General features: G+C 40.8%; 1 protein-coding gene across 2 annotated transcripts in view; it reads left to right on the top strand.

Annotated features, from left to right (window-relative positions):
* The first annotated feature begins 3,575 nt into the window (after nucleotides 1–3,575).
* gabrb4 (gamma-aminobutyric acid type A receptor subunit beta4) overlaps nucleotides 3,576–23,221 on the top strand; it is a 128,761-nt gene continuing 109,115 nt past the window's right edge. The window contains exons 1-2 of one of the 2 annotated variants that reach the window (XM_060935261.1): nucleotides 3,576–3,655; nucleotides 7,098–7,189. In XM_060935261.1, coding sequence (XP_060791244.1) covers nucleotides 3,576–3,655; nucleotides 7,098–7,189 — 172 coding nt within the window. Of the gene's footprint in view, nucleotides 3,656–7,097; nucleotides 7,190–23,221 lie in introns of those variants that run through there. The other variant, XM_060935262.1, reaches the window with a different exon arrangement.

The following is a 23,221-nucleotide window of genomic DNA, read 5'->3' as shown; positions in this document are numbered from 1 at the left end:
GTTTAACCACAGGCAGGATGATGCTGTCGTGGCCCAAGCAGAATATTATGGACTGAAAACATGGCGTCCAACTGATTAAGACCTTCGCAAGCTATCGACACAACTGACAGCGCACTGACATTCGCTATGGATCGGGTGTTTTAATACTTTTTCCTGTATGTGCTGCAATCTATCATGTCCAGTTGGCTCAATGATGCACAGAATTCCCAACACATTTCTCAGCCTTGCATTATTATAGACCGAGCATGTGTTAAAGGCGAAGGAGAGAGTTTAATGAAGTGTGGCAGCTCCTCAATAACACCTGAATGGGACCTTACGTAAACTCGGAGACGGGCATCTCGGGTTATTCGGAGCTGATTGTGTGCATGGTGTGATGTTGCAGCTTAAGGATTAAAATATTATCGAACAGTTGATGATTGTGAACTCAGATCTGTGGGAACGCGAGCAATGAACTGATGACAAACTCACTTTGAGTTACTGCTGTCCTGTGTGCTGAATAGACATTTTAGAGTAATTGCTCTCCACAGTCTTGACTGCACTGGGCTTGGGACTGAACAAGGAGCTGTGTCTTTATCTCTAATCAATAGCATAGCGCTTTTAGCTTATTCCACTAAACTCCTCTGAGGTTTTTGAGTCACTAATAATAAGAATGACTGTTTAGTCAAATGCATTCAGGTTTCATGCACTTAGAAATATATAATTTAAGGCCAGCGGGTAGCACAGTCACATCAGAGCTCCAGGCTAATTGGTTGGAGGAACCTTGTGTGTCAGGAGTTTCACATCTTCTCATTGGGTCCATGTGGGAAAGATTTGCTAGTAGGTGGATTTGCTATGCTGAATTTCTCCTAGAGCGGTTGCCCTGTGATGGACTGGTGCCCCATCCAGGCTGTATTCCCACCTCCAGGATGCACGTCAAACCAGGATGAAGAAGAACGAAGAAATGAATTTAAGTCTGTGCAACATGGGTTAATTATGAAAGCAATTAGTTGTTGACTAACACTGATAAAATAATGTCTGTCTGTCTAATGATAACGATTTTACTGTTTTCCTGCAGGGCGGCACGGTGGTGTAGTGGTTAGCACTGTCGTCTCACAGCAAGAAGGTTCTGGGTTTGAGCCCAGTGGCTGACGAGGGCCTTTCTGTGTGGAGTTTGCATGTTCTGCGTGGGTTTCCTCTGGTTTCCCCCACAGTCCAAAGACATGCAGGTTAGGATAATTGGTGGCTCTAAATTGATCGTGAGTGTGAATGGTTGTGTCTCTGTGTGTCGCCCTGCGATGATCTGATGACTTGTCCAGGGTGAACCCCGCCTCTCACCCATAGTCAGCTGGGATAGGCTCCAGCTCACCAGCAACCCATGCACATGATAAGTGACTACAGATAATGGATGGATGGATGGATGGATGGATGGATGGATGGATGGATGGATGGATGGATGGATGGATGGATGTTTTCCTGCACTTCACGGACTTCCCCTGGGTGTTCACATGACACTCAAAGCAACTCCATATGCTGCTACACTGAAGCTCACTAGTGCTTCAGAAGGCAGGAAACAAATCATGAATGGTCACTGGATATGAACCCACAGATAAAAGCAAATAATCTCATCAAGCTCAGCTGACGTGCTAAAGCACTGATGGCTTCCTGCGGCTGAGAAACCTCCAGGACCAGCAGAGCAGCATCACCACAGCGAGAAGATCTATGATGCTTTGAGAAGAGAGAAAATGTTGCAAACATACATTCGCCATTTAGCCCCTCTGTCCTGCTTTAGCTGATGTAAAATGTACCGAGGCCTTCTGCATCAGCGGTCGCAGCGTTGCCTAGCAACTGGACGGCACAGAGATCTCTGCAGAAACCCTCATCCTCATCCTCATCTTATGCTGAAAGGAAGAAAACACACACATACACAATACAATACAGTACAAATACTCACTTCTTATCAATGCGGTTGCATTTGATGTTTATTATGATGATGATTTTTTTTTTTTTTTAAATGAAATGAACTCGACCTGCCGATGGTTGATCACGTGCTGCTTTAAAGATTGACTGAGGAGTAAACAGACTGTAACACGCAGTCACGCTAGAAACATGTGCACCTTCTGGTCGGTGTATATGTGCATGGTGTGTCCTTGTGCTGAAGTGTGTGTGCTCGGTGTAACAGCTCTCCAGGATGCGCCCGGCGCATTTTAATGGGTTGCAGGGTGACTCGAGCAGCGCGCGCACTCGCATCATTCCCCAGTGATAGGATAAGACAGGATACTACAGCGCGCGCGCAAACGCTGCTTTCTTTCTTTCCATCTTCCGCTTCTTTCTTTCTTTCTTTCTTTTTCTTGGCAAATCATGCAATCTTTCTCACTGATCCACACCTAGAAACAAAAAAATCAACCCATGTCGATTTTTCTCCTCCAACCCAGCCATCTAGCCTCAGCGTAAACCTGGGCACTATTTCCCCTCTCTCTCCCTCTCTCTCTCTCTCCCTCTCTCTCTCTCTCTCTCTCCATGTCGGCTCGTGGAGGCGTTCTTCAAGCTGAAGTGTGTCATCGTGTGTCGGCCGCCGTTCCTCCCCGAGCATGCTGGGCTCCTCAGCGCGCGCATAACGCCCCGAGGCTCGGCGTCTCTGCGCGTCTCCAGCAGCCCGGACGCAGCCCCGGACGATCTGACGCGTTCCTCACTCTGAGCGTGTAGCCCGCATCACACGCGTTCTCTCCCCTTCTACAAGGCTTCTTTCCTTTCTTCAACTTCATAAAAAGGGGATTAACCAGAGACTACTCCACGCTCTGACGTCCGCATCACACATTTTTTTTTTTCATGTGCATTTTGTTTTCTTTTCTCCAGCAGAGTCGTTTTCGGGTTCGGAGAAACCCAACCTCATCCATCCAGCAGCTGTTACGCAGAGATGCTGCTTTAGATTCTTGGGTTTTTTCTTTTTTCTTTTTTGGTTTGTTTGTTTGTTTGTTTGTTTGTTTGTTTGTTTGTTTGAACGCCCCAGATCTCCAACATCTTTTCGAGCTGAAAGAGGAAAAGACAACATCCTTAAATAGAGCATCACAGTGTGGAGCAGATCACCGGAACCATGGCTCGGCTGCAGATTCGGACCGGGATTTAATTCATCTGAGTGACGAGAAGACGCAGCTTTTCTTTTCTTTTCTTTTCTTTCTTTGTTTCTTTTATCCTTCCTTTTGATTTTTCTTTCTTTTCATTTTTCGGCTTTGGAAGACCTGTTTCTTTTTTTTTTTTTCGTTACTCCTGAATCCAGAGTCAGATGTAAGCTCATCATGAGGTGTGATGTGCTGCTGCTCGAGCTGCTCTGTGACCTGTACGGATTTCCATAACCGGGGAAAACACCTTGGGACCGATTACGAGCTGTTTAATACCCCACTTCTCTGCTCCTTTTTTGGTTGCAGAGCAAATCACACACATGTGATCCACTGGGTTTGAGCTGAGCGATTGGTTTGGCCCGTTTTATTCCCCTTTCCGTTCCCTGTTTTGGATTTTTTTCTCCTCTGTTATCGTTTTGGACCACAGGCGGTTGGATTACTGAAGGTGTCTATAACCTTTATAGAAACGGATTTGTGGAAATGTTGGGTCCTCACCAAGACAGAATATGTGGAATTGTCTCTGCTCTGACAGTGTTGTCGTCTGTCTGCTTTGTACAATGGTAAGGAAAAACAATGATGGGTGATCTTTTAGATTTTTTTTATTTATTTATTTTTTCAAAGTGCAGGGTTTGGGATGACTTGCTCCAGGCTGCTGATGGCTACTGGGCACTGATCACTGATAGGGGCCACTGTGTAGTGAATACTTGTCCATCCAATGGCATAAATACTTGAGGTGTGTGTGTGTGTGTGTGTGAGAGAGAGAGAGAGAGAGAGAGAGAGAGAGAGAGAGAGAGAGTCTGTGAGAGTACGCGCGCGTGCGTGCACCATGCGCGTGTCCGTCTCCAGACGCATACATTAGCCATAACATTGGCACCATATCATTTTAAAATCATTTTACATGTGCATGTGTTTTTATTCATGTATATTACCTCTACATATTCTCTGAACACACACACACACACACACACACACACACACACACACACACACACACACACACACACACACACACACACACACGTCTACTCGGCCTACAGAGCGACGTGACACTGAGACTAGCGCAGTCTCCAGCCTTTGACGTGAACATGCGTCTAAATGCACAAGACGTTTCCCTCCTCTGTCTCTGTCTCTTAAATCAAAAGAGCTCCAGCTATCATTTTGCCGCAGACACAGCTAGTGATCTGATCAATGCGTTTATATCTCAGTCCACCCCCACCCTGAGACTAGACCACACCACCTACCATCATGCTTCTGGATTATCACTACAGGTTCATCATGGCCTTTCTAAATCTAAATCTAATCTAAATCTAAATCTAAAAACCCAGTCAGATCAGGTGGAGATGTTCTTTTGTGCTGTTTGGATGCTCACACGGTTCTTTTGGCTCCTGATGTCTGTGCCACCTGTAAGTGTAGTACATGATAAGCAGTTCATCAATAATTAAGCATTAAGCACTCATTATATGTCAGATGCTCACAAGTGGACCCCATAACTCCATATGGTTATTAAAGCCAGAAGATCTGAATCGTTTCAGCAGCACAGGCCTCAAACTGATCGCCTTCTGCTGCTGACGTTTGGTCTCATAGCTCTACACGTAATGGATTTCCAGAATGAATCGAATGAATCAGTGGTGCTGCAGTGGTTCCCCTCATCATATTAGGCCTGAAATGGTGACTGGATATATTTGGGAATGTTTCTGTAGAGACATACCGTATCAGTCAAAAGTTTGTACACCCCACCTACTCTACTCATTCATACATATTTCTGTATTGTATTGTGACTGCTTTCTACACTGTAGAACAAAACTGAAGACATCACAACTATGAAATAACATCTGGAACATATATGGAATTATGGAGTAAACAAAAAAAGTATTAAAAAACAAAATGTTTGATATTTTAGATTCTTCACTGTATCCAGCGTTTACCTTGATGATGCTTTGTACATTATTGTCATTCTCTTAACCAGCTTCATGAGGGAGTCACCTGGACCACTTTTCAATTAACAGGTGTGTCTCGTCAAAAGGTCATTAGCGGACAAGTTTCTTGCCTTCTTAATGCGTTTGAGATCAAACAGTAAATAGTAAATAATAATAAAAATACTATAAGTAAATAACCCTATTCAACACAACTGTAGTAATCTATACAATATTATGTTAAGATCCGAACAACTAAATCATTACTTTAAGACATGAAGTGACTTTTCTCATCTCATCTCATTATCTGTAGCCGCTTTATCCTGTTCTACAGGGTCGCAGGCAAGCTGGAGCCTATCCCAGCTGACTACGGGCGAAAGGCGGGGTTCACCCTGGACAAGTCGCCAGGTCATCACAGGGCTGACACATAGACACAGACAACCATTCACACTCACATTCACACCTACGCTCAATTTAGAGTCACCAGTTAACCTAACCTGCATGTCTTTGGACTGTGGGGGAAACCGGAGCACCCGGAGGAAACTCACGCGGACACGGGGAGAACATGCAAACTCCACACAGAAAGGCCCTCGCCGGCCACGGGGCTCGAACCCAGACCTTCTTGCTGTGAGGCGACAGCGCTAACCACTACGCCCATGAAGTGACTTTTAATTCATAAAAATAAAGAATAAATTTGAATTAGAAGGCGTGTCCAAACTTTTGACTGGTACTGTATATCCTCTGATTTAACATTTGCTTGGCAGTGTTGCTGTTTGGCCAGGCCATGCTGCAGTGTTAGTTTTCAAGCTCCTTACAGATGAACATGTCGACACTCATGACAAAAAAAGAAAAAAAAAGAGATATGTATTCATACAAGATGATGTATAAACTGTGCTGTTTTGGACATCATGGTCATCATCATGCAGTTCACTTTGATACTGTTTTGATGGCTGGTGAAATATCGGCTACAATACTGTAATAGAGCATCCATCATATAATTTACATCTCAGATTGTCACTAATATTACTGATTGCATCATTACATGAAACTGACACAGTTTACTGCATGTTTATGAAATGATTATACTCACAGGCAGGGGTGGAAAAACTCCAAGAAACTGTACTGAAGGAAAAGTAAAGGTGATGAATCAAAATCTTACTCAATTAAAAGTGTGGAGCTGAATGAAAGTCAAACAGTATGTAGCTTCTTTTAAAACACTCAAGTATTCAAGCATAAAAATATTTTTAACTGACGTTAACAAACCAAGCACGAGATCATCATGGCTGATCCTGCATCACGAGCATCCTGCTCACATAAAGCTCTGTTTTGGCTTGGTGGTTAGCTCATGTTTAAAAACCTATCTAGAACAGCAAATTTAACAATTAAGCCAATTTACAAAAATTAACTAGCAAGCTAATTCAGCAAGCTAATGTAAAATAAACCCTTAACTAGCTAGCTAATTGAACAAGCTAATGCAAAAAAAAAATTAACGAGCTACCTAATTCAACAAGCCAATTTACAAAGCTTAACTAGCAAGCTAATTCAACATGCTAATGTAAAAAACATTAACTAGCAAGCTAATCTAACAAGCCAATTTACAAAGCTTAACTAGCTAGCTAATTCAACAAGAGAATGTAAAAAACATTAACTAGCTAGCTAATTCAACAAGCGAATGTAAAAAAAAAAACTTAACTAGCTTTGCTAATTTAAAATGCAACTAGCTTATTTCTCAAAATTAAAGTTAGCTTAACTCAACATACATCTTTGGCTTTGAAAGTGAATTTTAACATTTTACTTTTTCATTGGTTTATGAAATAAATCCAGCAAAGACTACTTTGAAAGATAAAATGAAAACATAAGATGTAAAAAAGTTATTCTCTTTTCTGTTGGAATTTTTCCGTTTCAATAACGCTTGAGTATTATCGCACTTCAGTCCAGTAATGAAGTAGAAGTATATTCCACCCCTGCTCACAGGTTGGGGTTTCTCTTTAAAAGTGTAAAATCTGTCCATAACTCCCTCTAATGAAGCACTTATAATGAATATTCATAGTTCTACTCTTTTTTAATAACTGTAACTGTCTGCCCGCAGCAATTCTGCTGGATCTGGAATATCTGTGGCCAAATCGACAGTGGACAAGCTGTTGAGGGGGTATGACATCCGTCTCCGGCCGGATTTTGGAGGTACGTCCATCCTCTACCCCTTCCCCTCCTTTTTTTCCATCCTGTTCTATTCCTCGTCTTCATGTGTAACTGATGAAGTAAAGTGAAAGATTTGCTGTGTCAAAATGCTCACAATTCTGCTACAGAACTTCTCAACAGTTCAGCTAAATGAACAGCTCTTTCCACTCTGAAGCTCGCTCACAGATCATAGTAAAGGACTAAAAATATTAAAAGCAGTAGGAGACAGTAATACTTGGAAGTTATTAACATTGTTGAAGGTATTGCTGGATTCATACAGCTGCAGAACCAATTTCAGGATTAGGATGGAGATGATCCAGACAGAGAGGAACATCTGAAAAGAAGGAAGGGAAGGTTTTCAGTCCAGGAGGAAAGACAAAAGAATATTTAGTTGTTGTCTATTCAGCAATTTTCATTTCTGATTACATTTACCCATCGCCTGCGTCTTCGGAATAAAAAAACAAAAACAAAAAAACCCCAAAAAGGCAAAAACAGCAGAAGGACTTCTAAAGGCTGAGCACATGATTTCAGCTGCCTATGATTCATAGTTATGCACACGTTCACAATTTTAAAGAACCCCAGGGATGCTTCTTCTTCCACAAAACACAAAATAACTTTGCCTCACCCACAAAAATGCTTTGTTTGAAGGACGATGTGTCCAACCATTCATCACAGGTCTTGGTTTTGTCCCCTGACATTGCAAAGAGGCAGTAAATTTGCTACTGGAGGTGCTTTTCTTTACACCGTTCAATTCACCCTCAGCAAATTAGCTTGTATTTCACCAAAGGAGCAAATCTCTGCTGTGAATTGCAAAGCACACAAGAGTATCAAACTCTCCAGAGCTCTGAGAAAGATATAGCTGTCTATCTATCTGTCTAACGATCCATCCATCCATCCATCCATCCATCCATCCATCCATCCATCCATCCATCCATCCATCCTCTCATACATTACCACTGTTTGTCTCCACTGAAAGTGCAAAATAGAAAATATGTTATTCAAGAAACTAAGCTTTTTTATTTCAGGACATGACTGTACATCGTACTTACAGGAACCAATTGAATAAGCTCGCAATAATAACAACATCTGCTAACTTTAAGTAACTGGGTTGAGTTTACATATTTGTGAACATTAAAGCTAGACGGCTTTTTGATTTCATAAAATCGGTGAAATTTAGTTCCGTCTGAAATGTGGTGATTGTGATATATGTTTATTTCTGTAATATCTCACAAAATATCAGGCCATTCTGTGGCTGGGAAGTTATTTAATTTGAGGAGATTAAAGCAAATAATTTGCATAAAATCGCTCGCTTGGTGCAGTCAAGTAGACAGAGGAAGTCCGTGTGCGCATGCGCAGGTTTACCTTCTTCTTCTTTTGGGTTTTACGGCAGCTGGCATCCACAGTGTTGCATTACTGCCATCTACAGGTTTCCCTTTGAGCGTGCACTGACAGTTCCATCATTCTGTCGCTAAACGAACAGCTGATCACACCGAGGTGCTCGCTGAGCGCCCATATTTATTAGTTTGGTCCTGCGTTTCCTTTCCTTCGTATATAACATAATGTCTTTTCTTTTCGCTTTCCGTTACTGTAGTCACTCTTTCACATTTCATTCGCACACTCACGTCCTCCATTTTTCTCTCCTGTTTCAAATTTGTATCCCACAATGCCTTGCGTGAACGGGGAAAGCCCACCACGTGATGCATGACGTAGTATCTTGAATTGGGTCATGGTGAAGCAGGAAAAAATAGCAGAGAATTTAGGGCCACATGGCTCTAAATTCATTAATTGTTCTATTAAAATAATAACAAATAAATAAATAATAAAACTGGAAGTGTGTGATTCGAATTCAGTAGCTTTCGGTCCACTAAACAAAAATAATGGGTGTCATTCTTTTTATGACCTACACTTGAAAAATCTGAAAGGCAGTCTACCTTTAAAGAGTTGAGCATTAATTACCTTAAAGCAGCCAACATGATGATGGGAGATAAAATGCTAACAAACCCAAAGAAGCTTTTCAAAAGACTCAATGTGATTAGCCAAGTGTTTTTTATTTATTTATTTTTTTTTTGCTGTACTGTAAGCAATTATTATCTCATCCGGCCGACAGGTGATGAGTTTATGCCATCATGTGTTGTTCATCATCTGTCTGGCGCTGTCCACATTTCACAAAAATCGCTTCTTCTCTCTCAGTTCTTCACCGATTTTTATTCTTTCTGGCATGAAGGTAGGGGTACCTAGGGTGCACATAACTTCTACCCAGATTTGCTTCATTACAATTATTAATGAAGTTATGGACTAATTAAGCCTTAATGAGCAGTTCAACAAAAATCTCTTCTTCTCGGTCAATTCCTCACCGTTTTGGATTCTTTCTGGTAAATAGGTCGGTATTCCTAGGGTGGATATCGCTTCTATATATAGCTTGTATACAGTGTATATAGCTTGCAACACTTATTGCGCAAGGTGGCCCACTTTAGATCGTTCCTTCTGGACTAGACGGGGCTGGAGTGAGCTATGCCGTCATTGACCATCTAGTTCCTATTAGCATGACTCATGAATAGAGCGAGTATTTTATTAAATATTTTTACATTAGAGCCAATCTCATTCACTGATGATTCCTCTTTGTATGTTCCATATTTGATCGATATGTTTATTCTTGTTGATGCTGCATCCATTATTTACTTGAAGTTTCCTTCTACACAGTTACACTGGTTTATTTTCACTGGTTCAGTTAACACCTTCATTCCGTGCCTTCTCGGTGCGCGATACAGTGTTAGAGGTTGGTGTACATGCGTTTGGAGAGGCAGAAGTAGATGGGAAGATGCTATCTGCATGGTTCGGGTCAAAGGTCAATGTCATGTTCTTCATGATCAGAGCTGAGCTCATCATTAGTTATCATGTTTAACATGTAAACATGATAACTAATGATGGTTGATCTCAAGAAATTCAGAAATAAAGCTTTGGGATTTGCAACGAAAGAAAACCATGAATCTGTCCAAGAAACGTCTATCGAGTGGTGAATTAACAGGTACCTTCTAAACCATACAACAAGGATTTCTGAGTTGAAATTACAGCAGGGGCGGCACGGTGGTGTAGTGGTTAGCGCTGTCGCCTCACAGCAAGAAGGTCCTGGGTTCGAGCCCCGGGGCCGGCGAGGGCCTTTCTGTGTGGAGTTTGCATGTTCTCCCCGTGTCCGTGTGGGTTTCCTCCGGGTGCTCCGGTTTCCCCCACAGTCCAAAGACATGCAGGTTAGGTTAACTGGTGACTCTAAATTGAGCGTAGGTGTGAATGTGAGTGTGAATGGTTGTCTGTGTCTATGTGTCAGCCCTGTGATGACCTGGCGACTTGTCCAGGGTGAACCCCGCCTTTCGCCCGTAGTCAGCTGGGATAGGATCCAGCTTGCCTGCGACCCTGTAGAAGGATAAAGCGGCTAGAGATAATGAGATGAGATGAGATGAAATTACAGCAGAATTATTTGTCCTTGATGGAAACTGTGTTTCCGTGTTCGCACAGGGTCTGAGACGTCCAGCAGCCATTTTGTGGACAGAAATTCAACCGTATCGCAAACGTTGGATGCAAAGCAAGTTCTTGGAATATTAGTCGATACATGTAAACCTTAGTCAAGTCAGTAAAAGTTGGCAAAAGAGAAAAATCTCTTGCATCATGTTGCTTTGATAATTTGAGTTTTCTCAACATGTCTGTCTTTACAGTGAATAACTCCTGACTGCTTTTAGCTTTAGTTTTAATCAAAGCTAGCTTTAGGTTCATTTTACAAACTAAGAACACTAACATCTGGATCAGGTGTTCCCAAGCTTTGTGTCAGGGAGTTGAACCTCTTCAGCGTAAATTATTTGCCTTCAAAAACCCCTGTGATTTCAAGCATGATAACACTCAGTGAAACATTTCCTCATTGCTTGTTTTTATTTGTCAGCTTTTGCTGTTGTTTTTCAGTGATGCGACTTTGCCCTGAAATATTGGAGTGGTTTTGTGGTCAATCTTTTTTTTCATGTTTTATTTTCAAATATCTTGAAGAAAGGTTTGGTTTCGTCAGTATCCGTGGACATAAATCTGACATTTGAAATATTTCTCGCTGTACTTCCAGAACACTTTCTGTTCTTGTTGTGTAATTTGTGCTTGGATTTTTCTCATGTTGTGACATTTCTGTCCTTTTTAAGACAGTTGTAAAGATGACGTTTTTACACAGGTGATCATTTAAAAAATCATATTAAAAAATAATTTATTTCAAACTTCAAAAGCGGTATGTAAATGTAATAACTTTGCGGCGCAGACTTGTCACTTCTCTATGCCGAGTCACATAAAGCACTTTATTTATTGATAAAATAAATCACAATTCCACTTTACTTTTGAATAGTTTTAGACCAAACTTCAGAGCATCTTTAGTGCTTTTAGGAACAGCGCTTTCTTTATCATCTGTAATTCTTCCTCACTACGGTGATGAAGCGATTGGCCGCCATTTTGCCGAGTCACTCGAGGTGTTTATCGAGAAATAGCCTGAATCTCTCAACCAATCAGCATGCACGATTTCCTGTCATCACCTCTGTATTTATAATATTTAACAGTTATTACCCGAAATCGAGTCGTACATGAGCTCATAGGCGACGAGGCGCATAGCACCGAGTGGTCTATAATCCATGTACGACAAGCTTGAGTGGAATAACTGTTTTATTCTATCCACATTCACTGGATTTTGAGAAACGGAGCATTTTTATTTTCATTTTTTGCAAATTCAATAAATTAAAAACTTTATACAAAACGTCCGACAAAATCATTTCCGCTTAGAATGTAAACAAACTGGCAAAATGACAGGAGCAATTTGTGAAAAATGCGATAATAATAATAATTCTTGAAAAATAAATAAAAGATACTTTCTTACCATCAAATACTTTTATTCCATATTTTCTTGCCTTTTTTTGTATTTTTTTGGGTTTTGTTTCTGAGTTGAGTTTGTATTTCATTGTCGGTTGGTTCAGCAACATGTTCTGCCATTTTGCTTTTCTCTACTCATGGTATATGAGCTGATATCCTAGTAGTCGAGTAGCCAATCAGAGCACGCGATTGCTCATATCCAGTGAATGTGGAGAGAATAACACTTGTTATTACATGACAAGATCAATCAACTTTTATTCACTTTTTACTTCTGAGGTTATTAGAAAATGTTAGAATATGAATTGTTTTCATTCACTGAGTTCACAAACCCTGGTTGGAAAACCCAAGATCTCGACCGTAATCATACTCCTTTGCTCATCACCTCAAAATCAAAGCTTTATATCAACTGTAGTTGCTGCTGATGTAATGATAAACTCTTTGATAAAAATATTTTAAAGCTAATTGGTGATATAGTAAGAGTAAATAAATAAATAAAATTGGACTAAGGTTCGATATGACCTGTACCCAGCTTCAGATCATCACAGCATGGTCCAGAGATCTTGAGATCTTTCTGTTCCAGCCAATTGAGTGTCTTTCTCAGGATCCAACAGCATTAATGAACAACCCGAGTCAGGCATAAATAACACACAACGGGTCAAGAATGTTATCAGCAACTAATCTGGATTTAATTAACCATTTTGGTCATTCTCATTCTGAATGAGCTTTGTTATGTCGATGGTGAGAACTTTCACCTCTCCATTCATACAGAAGGGCTGTGTGACTATTTCTACAAGCCGTTTTGTTCACGTAAAGAAAAAAACAAAACAATTGAACATCAGGCTTGTTGTGTGAGACGGAAGCGAGGGTCATAACAGAACTCAGAGACACCAGATTTATTGTTTTGATGCAAACGTATTCAGACGTATAGAGATGAAGCTTGCTGAATTGCAAAAAATGTCATCTTAGCAAGTGAAAATAACTTTTAAATATTGTACTTTGAAGTATTTCCTCTTATAAAATTATAATAAATGAAATATTACAATGTTCACCATGTTTCCAGACATTTTTTTCTTGTTTCAAGCTTGAAACAGTCTTATTATTTTTATTGCCTGATAATGTTGCTCGGTTGAAAGTGTTTAATTCATAGGAGCAAAATTATCTGACAAAAGAATAAGAAAATATATTAAAATGACTAGAAATTGCTTTAATAGACTTATATTTGTGTTATTGTTATTTTTGTAATGAGAAATAGGACTTGCTGAGATATCAGACCCTTCTAAAGTGATGATGTCCTTCCTGATCAGATCCGGGTCTTTTCCAGGAAATCCTAAACACATAGGAGACACAGAGAGGGACAGAGAAACTCTCTCTCTCTCTCTCTCTCTCTCTCTCTCTCTCTCTCTCTCTCACACACACACACACACACACACACACACACACACACACACACACACACACACACAGAGAAAGCCAAAAATACATCCACGGACATAACACTGTTGTACAGTGTTAGGTTTTTACTCAGCTTTATTAATGACAACAACTTTCTCCAAAAAGTTGTCATTTTCAATGTCCACTTTATTAGGAACACCTGTACACCAGCTTATTTGTGCTGTTATCTCATCAGCCAATCATATGGCAGCAGCCCCGCGCATAAAATCATGCATACACAAGTTTTTCAGAAACTGCTGATCTCCTACAGGTGTACAGGTGTTCCTAATAAAGTGGATAGTGAATATATAAACACCTAGCCTAAAAACTCGATAAGAAATAAAACTCCGGAGGGTTTCAGTTTAAAGAAGATGACTGTTTCATGTTCAGTGATGCTTGTTTTAGTTCATTTTGAATGCAAGACGCCCCGAGTGTCTTTAGGTTCTGTGTAGACCGTTGGACAAGATTCGGATATTGTAGAAATACATTAATCGTATAGTTATTAATTTATTTGTAGAATAAAATGCACAAGTACAGAATTTAGGGTTAATATCTACGGGCGAAAGGCGGGGTACACCCTGGACAAGTCGCCAGGTCATCACAGGGCTGACACACTGACACTCATTCACACCTACGCTCAATTTAGAGTCACCAGTTAACCTAACCTGCATGTCTTTGGACTGTAGGGGAAACCGGAGCACCCGGAGGAAACCCACGCGGACACGGGGAGAACATGCAAACTCCGCACAGAAAGGCCCTCGCCGGCCACGGGGCTCGAACCCGGACCTTCTTGCTGTGAGGCGACAGCGCTAACCACTACACCACCGTGCCGCCAAAACACGTCATATAAATAATAATATATTTAAAACAAGGGAAATTATTACCTCATTTAATAAACAATATTAGACCTGGTGTGTGTGTGTGTGTGTGTGTGTGTGTGTGTGTGTGTGTGTGTGTGTGTTCCTCCTAGGGTATAACTTTATTGCCTACAGCTACAGTAAAAGCATAAAAAAATCAAAGCCAAACTTAACACATTAAAAGTATCTTTCTGTCTTTACGTATTAACTGGAGTAAGATCCACACGGCCGATTAAATGTACATTCACAAGGACGATAAGTAAAAAGCCATTACTGATTGATATTACACAAAACTTGAGACATCTCGTTTAAAAATGAAGTGACAATCGAGAGTGCCTTCGCTTCTCAGTATCAATAATTCCTCACTTACGTTCTCACGCTTCACTCTGTTTTCCAAAACTGAGCCAAACAGCATTCATCGTTTTCAGATGTGTGTTTTTGCGCTGATGATACGATGATTATACGATGTGAAGCTCTGATTACCTGAAGCTCTTGACTTTCATGTGCATGATTTTATGCGTTGTGCTGCCGCCACATGATTGGCTAATGAGATAACAGTGTAAACAAGCAGGTGTACAGGTGCTCCTAATAAAGTGGCTAGTTGAAAATGACTTAACTTTTTGGAGAACAATTGTTGTCATGGATAAAGCTGAGTAAAGATCCAACACTGTACCATAGTGTTATATCCCTGTGTGTGTGTGTGTGTGTGTGTGTGTGTGTGTGTGTGTGTGTGTGTGTGTGTGTGTGTGTGATAGTATTCAATACTTCACCTGTTTTACCGTACACTGGTTTGTGTGATGTTGTGTCGCCGTAAGGTTGCTTGCTCTGGCTCTTCTTTGTGATTATACGCTGTGGTACACAGGTGAGGTTTTGATTTAGGTTTAATTGCATTAGTGTTGTTTTTAATGAGCGTATTTTCCTCGTTTGTTGAGATGAGATGCAAAAGATACTACAATACTCGAGGATGAGAGGATTCTCTGCTGACTCCATGTTTCTTTCCATATTTTTGTGCTTCTTTTCAAGGAGCTTGTCGAGTTCCAACACTGTCTCGTTGAATTGAGGCACCGATATAAAGCTTTGCTTCAGTGCAGGCAAGTTGTTCAAAATGAATTTCAGCCAAAGATTGACCATAAAGCCAGAGAAGAGTCTGTACAGGAATAGATCTTGTGTTTAGCTGAATGTCTCTTGATGTATGTCATGAAAGTGTTCCACTAATTAAGGAATTTAATGTCAAGCTCCATCATAGAACTGTTAGTTTTGATCCACTAATTTGATTGGATGAGTGATGTTCCAGAGCGCTGGTATATAGAGGATATTACAGGGTGCGCAAAGATATGAAGTTTATTTTCGAGTGGTGAATGTATGTCACGAGTGAGTGAAGAAAACGGATGAAATATTTTCAACACAAGAAGATAAACTTCATATCTTCACACCACCATGTAATGTTCTTTATATTACATAGACACATCCACAAAAAAAACGAAAAACAAAAATGCAAGTTAATGAAAAGAATTATAATTTTGAACCGGTTCGTCATTTTGACAACACACGTCTAGTCAGTGGGAAAACACTGGGAGTGACGTCATCGGAGTGAAATATCAGTGATTATTATCCACACAGGACACTTTTTTCCATGGAATAAAAACATGTGTTCTATTCCCTTTTAGCGGGTTTCATTCATTTGGTTTGATAGCATGCAATATTGTTAGCATATCGCTTATCCTACGTGTATTACGTCACTCTACCCAATGGAGAATGAGCATTGAATATGGTTTACGATATTGCATGGTTGTCAAGGCAACATGATGTCACACGTTGGAGACGTAAAACTTCCGCGATAGCGAGTGACTGGGACAATTTGTAAACAAACATGGCCGCCAGGTTTGCTTCGTTAAATACAGAAGATTTTGAGAGAATTTTGAAAGAGAAAGACGCGTTGAACACCCGAAAGGAATGTGCATGTATAATAATAATAATAATAATAATAATAATAATAATAATAATATTGGCTGGCTTTTTTTCGTGGTCTATCAGATATATTCCATTCAGCAACTCGTCTTTGACTCGTTCAGTATCATGCTCGCTGAATGGAATATATCTGATAGACCACGAAAAAAGCCAGACAATATTATTTAAATACGTCCCTCAGATCCGTGATGTATTTCATATGAAAAATGTGAGTTTTTCAACACGAGAAGATAAACTTCATATCTTCAAGCCAACATGTGATTTTCTTTTTATTATATCGACACATTCACAAACAAAAAGTCCCCAAATTTATCAAAACAATTCATCGATTTCATCACGAGTGACAGATAGAGATTTATGTCACGGTTTTGGTTCTCCATGTCCCGGATGGAGCTCGGATGAGAAAGATGAGTGGAGTATTTCCCAGTAAAACACTCGTGTCCATACAATAACAGAACCAGTATAATGTCACGCTGTTTGTCTGCATTCATTACAAAACGTTCCAATTCTATCAATAGTTCATAGTACTGAAACCATTACTACATGAATTCCAGGCTGTCAGTCAGTCTGAGCGTTGGCATGGCAACATGCAACACACTATACAACTGTGTTTTCTTTTCTTTAAGAACTATTTTCATATTAACTCTTTACCCCTTAAAGCAGTTGCTACAGCCACCCTTGTATATGTATATACTGTTCACCCTGAGAACATATTTACAAGAAAAAAAGTCTAAAGACAAGGTTTTAGACAAGGCATCGTATGTCGTCATTATGGGATATACACGGGTTCGTCATATGTCGTCATTAAGGGATATACACGGGGTCGTCATATGTCGTCATTAAGGGATATACACAGGGTCGTCATATGTCGTCATTAAGGGATATACACGGGGTCGTCATTAAGGGATATACACGGGGTCGTCATATGTCGTCATTAAGGGATATACACGGGGTCATCATATGTCGTCATTAAGGGATATACACAGGGTCGTCATATGTCGTCATTAAGGGATATACACGGGGTCATCATATGTCGTCATTAAGGGATATACACAGGGTCATCATTAAGGGATATACACGGGGTCATCATATGTCATCATTAAGGGATATACACGGGGTCGTCATATGTCGTCATTAAGGGATATACACGGGGTCATCATATGTCGTCATTAAGGGATATACACGGGGTCGTCATATGTCGTCATTAAGGGATATACACGGGGTCGTCATATGTCGTCATTAAGGGATATACACGGGGTCGTCATATGTCGTCATTAAGGGATATACACGGGGTCGTCATATGTCGTCATTAAGGGATATACACGGGGTCGTCATATGTCGTCATTAAGGGATATACACGGGGTCGTCATTAAGGGATATACACGGGGTCATCATATGTCGTCATTAAGGGATATACACGGGGTCATCATTAAGGGATATACACGGGGTCATCATTAAGGGATATACACGGGGTCGTCATATGTCATCATTAAGGGATATACACGGGGTCATCATATGCCGTCATTAAGGGATATACACGGGGTCGTCATATGTCGTCATTAAGGGATATACACGGGGTCGTCATTAAGGGATATACACGGGGTCGTCATTAAGGGATATACACGGGGTCGTCATATGTCATCATTAAGGGATATACACGGGGTCGTCATATGTCGTCATTAAGGGATATACACGGGGTCGTCATATGTCATCATTAAGGGATATACACGGGGTCGTCATTAAGGGATATACACGGGGTCGTCATTAAGGGATATACATGGGGTCGTCATATGTCGTCATTAAGGGATATACACGGGGTCGTCATTAAGGGATATACACGGGGTCGTCATATGTCGTCATTAAGGGATATACACGGGGTCGTCATATGTCGTCATTAAGGGATATACACGGGGTCGTCATATGTCATCATTAAGGGATATACACGGGGTCGTCATATGTCGTCATTAAGGGATATACACGGGGTCGTCATATGTCGTCATTAAGGGATATACACGGGGTCGTCATTAAGGGATATACACGGGGTCGTCATATGTCGTCATTAAGGGATATACACGGGGTCGTCATATGTCGTCATTAAGGGATATACACGGGGTCGTCATATGTCGTCATTAAGGGATATACACGGGGTCGTCATATGTCGTCATTAAGGGATATACACGGGGTCGTCATATGTCGTCATTAAGGGATATACACGGGGTCGTCATTAAGGGATATACACGGGGTCGTCATATGTCGTCATTAAGGGATATACACGGGGTCGTCATTAAGGGATATACACGGGGTCGTCATATGTCGTCATTAAGGGATATACACGGGGTCGTCATATGTCGTCATTAAGGGATATACACGGGGTCGTCATTAAGGGATATACACGGGGTCGTCATATGTCATCATTAAGGGATATACACGGGGTCGTCATTAAGGGATATACACGGGGTCGTCATTAAGGGATATACATGGGGTCGTCATATGTCGTCATTAAGGGATATACATGGGGTCGTCATATGTCGTCATTAAGGGATATACACGGGGTCGTCATATGTCATCATTAAGGGATATACACAGGGTCGTCATATGTCGTCATTAAGGGGTAAAGAGTTAAGCTCAAATACAGTATGTGGTCATATTGTGTCCGTTACATCATGTGAGTTCCTCTGTGTTAACTTCTAGTTCATAGAAGTGTTATATAAAAGTAATATCACACTCACAACCATGCTGCCATCGGAACCTGTGCCCGAATCACAGCCACACTGATATTTATACGACGGCACTCTTGCTCGTTGCTTAATTATGAAACAAATCACAGGCATTGCAATAAATATTCAGGGGATGAGAGGGCAGAGAACCTGAAACAGCTGGACGTTAGCCTGGCATGAGCAACGTTTTATCAAAGCAAGCAAGACAGTGGAAACGATTCCAATCACAAAGCGTGGAAAAGCTTTCTCTTGGCTGAAGCTCTCTAAAAATATATATTTTTGAATGCATTTATGAATATCAATTTGCATGTCACAGAAACAGCTGTCAGGTGATTCCCTGCCGCACTTATTACATTAAAATTAAATTAATTAGTTCAATAAATAGGACTCATTCAATGTGGTTCTATCATTTTTGTTCATGTTTTGAAGATTTAATATTCGAAACACACTATGAATGATAGTTTGGTAAAGACTGACCAATCCTCAGGTGTGAGTTAATACAAACAGAACATACACCCACCGGCCACTTTATTAGGAACACCCATCCATCCACCTGCTGTTCTGTTTGATGCAGTTTCTTTAATCAGCCGATCCCTTGACAGCATAAAATCATGATGCATCAAATCACGCAGATACAAATCAAGAGCTTCAGTTAATGTTCACCATGTTCAAACATCAGAATGGGAAAAATTGTGATCTCACAGTGAAGTGTGACTTTCTTTCTTTCACTGTGGTATGGGTGTTGGTTTGAGCCAGATGGACTGCTGGTTTGAGTATTTCAGAAACTGCTGATCTCCTTCCTGGGGTTTTCACACACAACAGTCTCTAGAGTTTACACAGAATGGTGTGGAAAACAAAAAACATCGAGTGAGTGAGTGAGTGAGTGAGTGAGTGAGTGAGCGGGGGTGGAAACAAACGCCTTGTTGATAAGAGAGGGTCAGAGATCAGAAAATGGACAGATTGGTTCGATTTTTTTTTTTTGCCAGGAAGGATATAGTAACTCATATAATCACTGTTTACAACCATGGTGAGCAGAAAAGCATCTCAGCATGCAACAGCAGACAGAAGAACACATTGGGTTCCACTCCTGCAGCCAAGAACAGGGATCTTAGAATCAAGAAGAAGTTCCTACTAAAGTGGCCAAGGAGTGTAATCATGGAGAGTTAAGATATACTCCTGCAGGGTGTGGTATCCTCCGGTTCCAACAGCAACTGGAGAAAACTCTGCATGGGTGTCGAAGAAAAACCAAACTGAGTCTTTATGTAACTCGAATTTGGCAGAACAGAACAGTTTGAGAAACCCCTTTTCCAGAAACGTGTCCATTACCTGAGTAAAGGTACAGCAGTGTGTAACGGTATAAAAGCTCACATTCAGCTTCAGTGGGATTTCAAGACGTAATCTCAATGCATATTCCGTAGCAGCCTGAGAATAAGTGTTCTCGGTCTGTCTGTGGTGTTTATTCAGGACCAATTCTGCACACGCTTATTATTTCAATTTGTTTGTCTGCTAGCTCGGGAAACCATTTGGCATGAAATGTAGAGAGAAAGCATGCAGCACTGGAGCCATAAGTACCCTCTGCTAGGGTAATAACATGCACATTGTCCCTGCGGCTTCTGTTCTTCAGCTCTCGCATCATTTTACCCGAGCTCTGCTGGGAAATCTCTTTAGCTCGGCGGATTCTAGTTTGTAAATCATTGCAGTTGTGTTTTAGTTTGTTCATGTTGTTGGAGCAACGCAACATCTCCGACGTGTGAATAAAGTGAAACGTGATCTGGAGAAGAGTTGTTTCTCCGGAACTAGCTTATTTTTAACGTAAATTATTATTTGAGTTGGGAGAAATGCTTAAACGGGTTTATTTTTATTTTGTTTATTGGACATAACCATAATCAGTACTGAAGTCAGGTGGATTGGAGGGCAGCCATTTAAGCGTCTAAGCAGCCATCTTCCTTCAGGTAGAAAAAATCCGGTAGCAATGTGCTGAATTAAATTTACCATGTTGAAATATTACAGCAAACAATCTTTACTGTAAATGGATTTACAACATATCAAGGTACAAACTCTCACAAGCAGAACGCAGTATACTAGCAAAAGGACTCAACTACGCTGTCACACCGAACAACATACCACACGACGAATTCATTCTGGCAACTGAATTAGCATGTGAGAAAATACAGGATCAGGGACAAAAAGCAGCACTAAGAAACGCAATAGCTGGTATATTGAAAACGGCCAAACCACCACCCAGTAACATCACCAAACAGGAAGCCAAAGCCATGAGAACGTTAGCAAAAAATAAAGACATCACAATCCTCCCAGCAGATAAAGGCAGAACAACAGTTATTATGGACACTGATGAATATGAACGAAAAATGAATGAATTACTCAGCGACAACGCATTTGAAATATTAAAAAAAGACCCAACAGAAGACAAGAAAAAGAAACTTAAAGCACTACTAAAACCACTACTCAATGAAAATAAAATAGATAAGCAGGATTACAATCACTTAGTACCCACAGCCAACGTCATCCCCAGGATTTACGGCACACCAAAAATACATAAACCAGGAACACCATTACGCCCCATAGTAGATAGCATTGGTTCAGTCACATACAACTTATCAAAAGCACTCACCGAAATAATTAAACCATTACTAGGACTCACAGACCAACACTGCAAAAACTCAAAACATCTGGCAGAAGAACTAAAAAACATCAAAATGCAGCAAGATGAAGTTTTCATTTCACATGATGTCATATCTCTTTTCACCAGAACACCCACGGAAGCCACCATACAGATAGTACAAGACAAATTAAAAACAGACAGGACGCTCAAGAAACGTACAAACCTCACCGTACAAGACATCACTCAGCTTCTTCAATTCATCGCCACATCCACATACTTTCAGTTCAGGAATACAATCTACAGACAGAAGGAAGGTTTTGCCATGGGAGACCCACTATCAGCCATCATGTGCGGTTTTTTCATGGAGGATCTGGAGCAAAAAGCACTCACCACAATACCAGCGGAATACAGACCAACACTCTGGAAACGGTATGTGGACGACATATTGGAAAAAGTAAAGAGGGGACACACTCAACAACTCACCGACCATCTTAACACCATAGACAATACCGGCAATATAAAATTCACACATGAAGAAGAAACGGAGCAGTCAATAGCATTTTTGGATTTAAAAATACAACACACAGAAGAGGGGGACATCAAAATAAAAGTACACAGAAAACCCACACACACCGACCAATATTTAAACTGGACTTCCGAACACCCCATAATGCACAAAATATCCGTAGTTAGAACATTACATGAACGCACAGCAATAATTACAGATCCACAGGACAAAGAACAGGAGGAACAACATATACAACACGCACTGAAAGCATGTCAATATCCACAATGGGCAATATCCAAAGGGGCGGAACAGGTTAAAAACAACAAAACACAAAAGAAAGAGAAAAAACAAACTAACAAACAAGAACACAGGGGAGTAGTTACATTACCATACATCAGGGGAATAACTGAACGCATTCAAAGAGTAATGAGGAAACACAATGTTAACACACCTGTCAAACCACACACAACACTCCGTCAGATCCTGGTGCATCCCAAAGACAGAATACATCCGGACAACAGATGCAACACCATATATGAGATTCCATGTAAATTATGCAATAAAACTTATATTGGGGAGACAGGAAGGAGTTTCAACACAAGAAAACATGAACATAAGAAAGAGTGCGAAAAGGAGACAGCTACAAGACAAACCCGAACAATAAAAGAAAAGGCACAACAGGAAAATTATAAGTCAGCTATAACAGATCACTGTAAAAGGGAAAATCACATTATGGACTGGGGGAATGCCAGAGTCATCCGCACAGAAGATAACAAACATCAGCGCTGGATCAGGGAGGCCATGGAGAACCGTAAGCGAAGCCCGAGGACCATCAACCGGGATGAGGGAGCATACATGCTCTCCCACACCTGGAGTGCCATCTTGCAGGGGACAAACAGACAGTAGAAGGCGTGACCGACCTGTCAAACCAGACAGGAAGGCCACGCCTTCAGAAACAGCAGCTGATAAAAGATGCGTCACCAATTAACATCCGGTGACACTCTGAGGAAGACGGAAGTTGTACGTCGAAACATGTCAGGTAAACAA

Source organism: Neoarius graeffei, chromosome 12 (assembly GCF_027579695.1).
Source record: "Neoarius graeffei isolate fNeoGra1 chromosome 12, fNeoGra1.pri, whole genome shotgun sequence".
Taxonomy (NCBI): Eukaryota; Metazoa; Chordata; class Actinopteri; order Siluriformes; family Ariidae; genus Neoarius; species Neoarius graeffei.
Note: the sequence above shows the minus strand (reverse complement) of the source record. Positions and strands in the feature narration are given on the sequence as shown.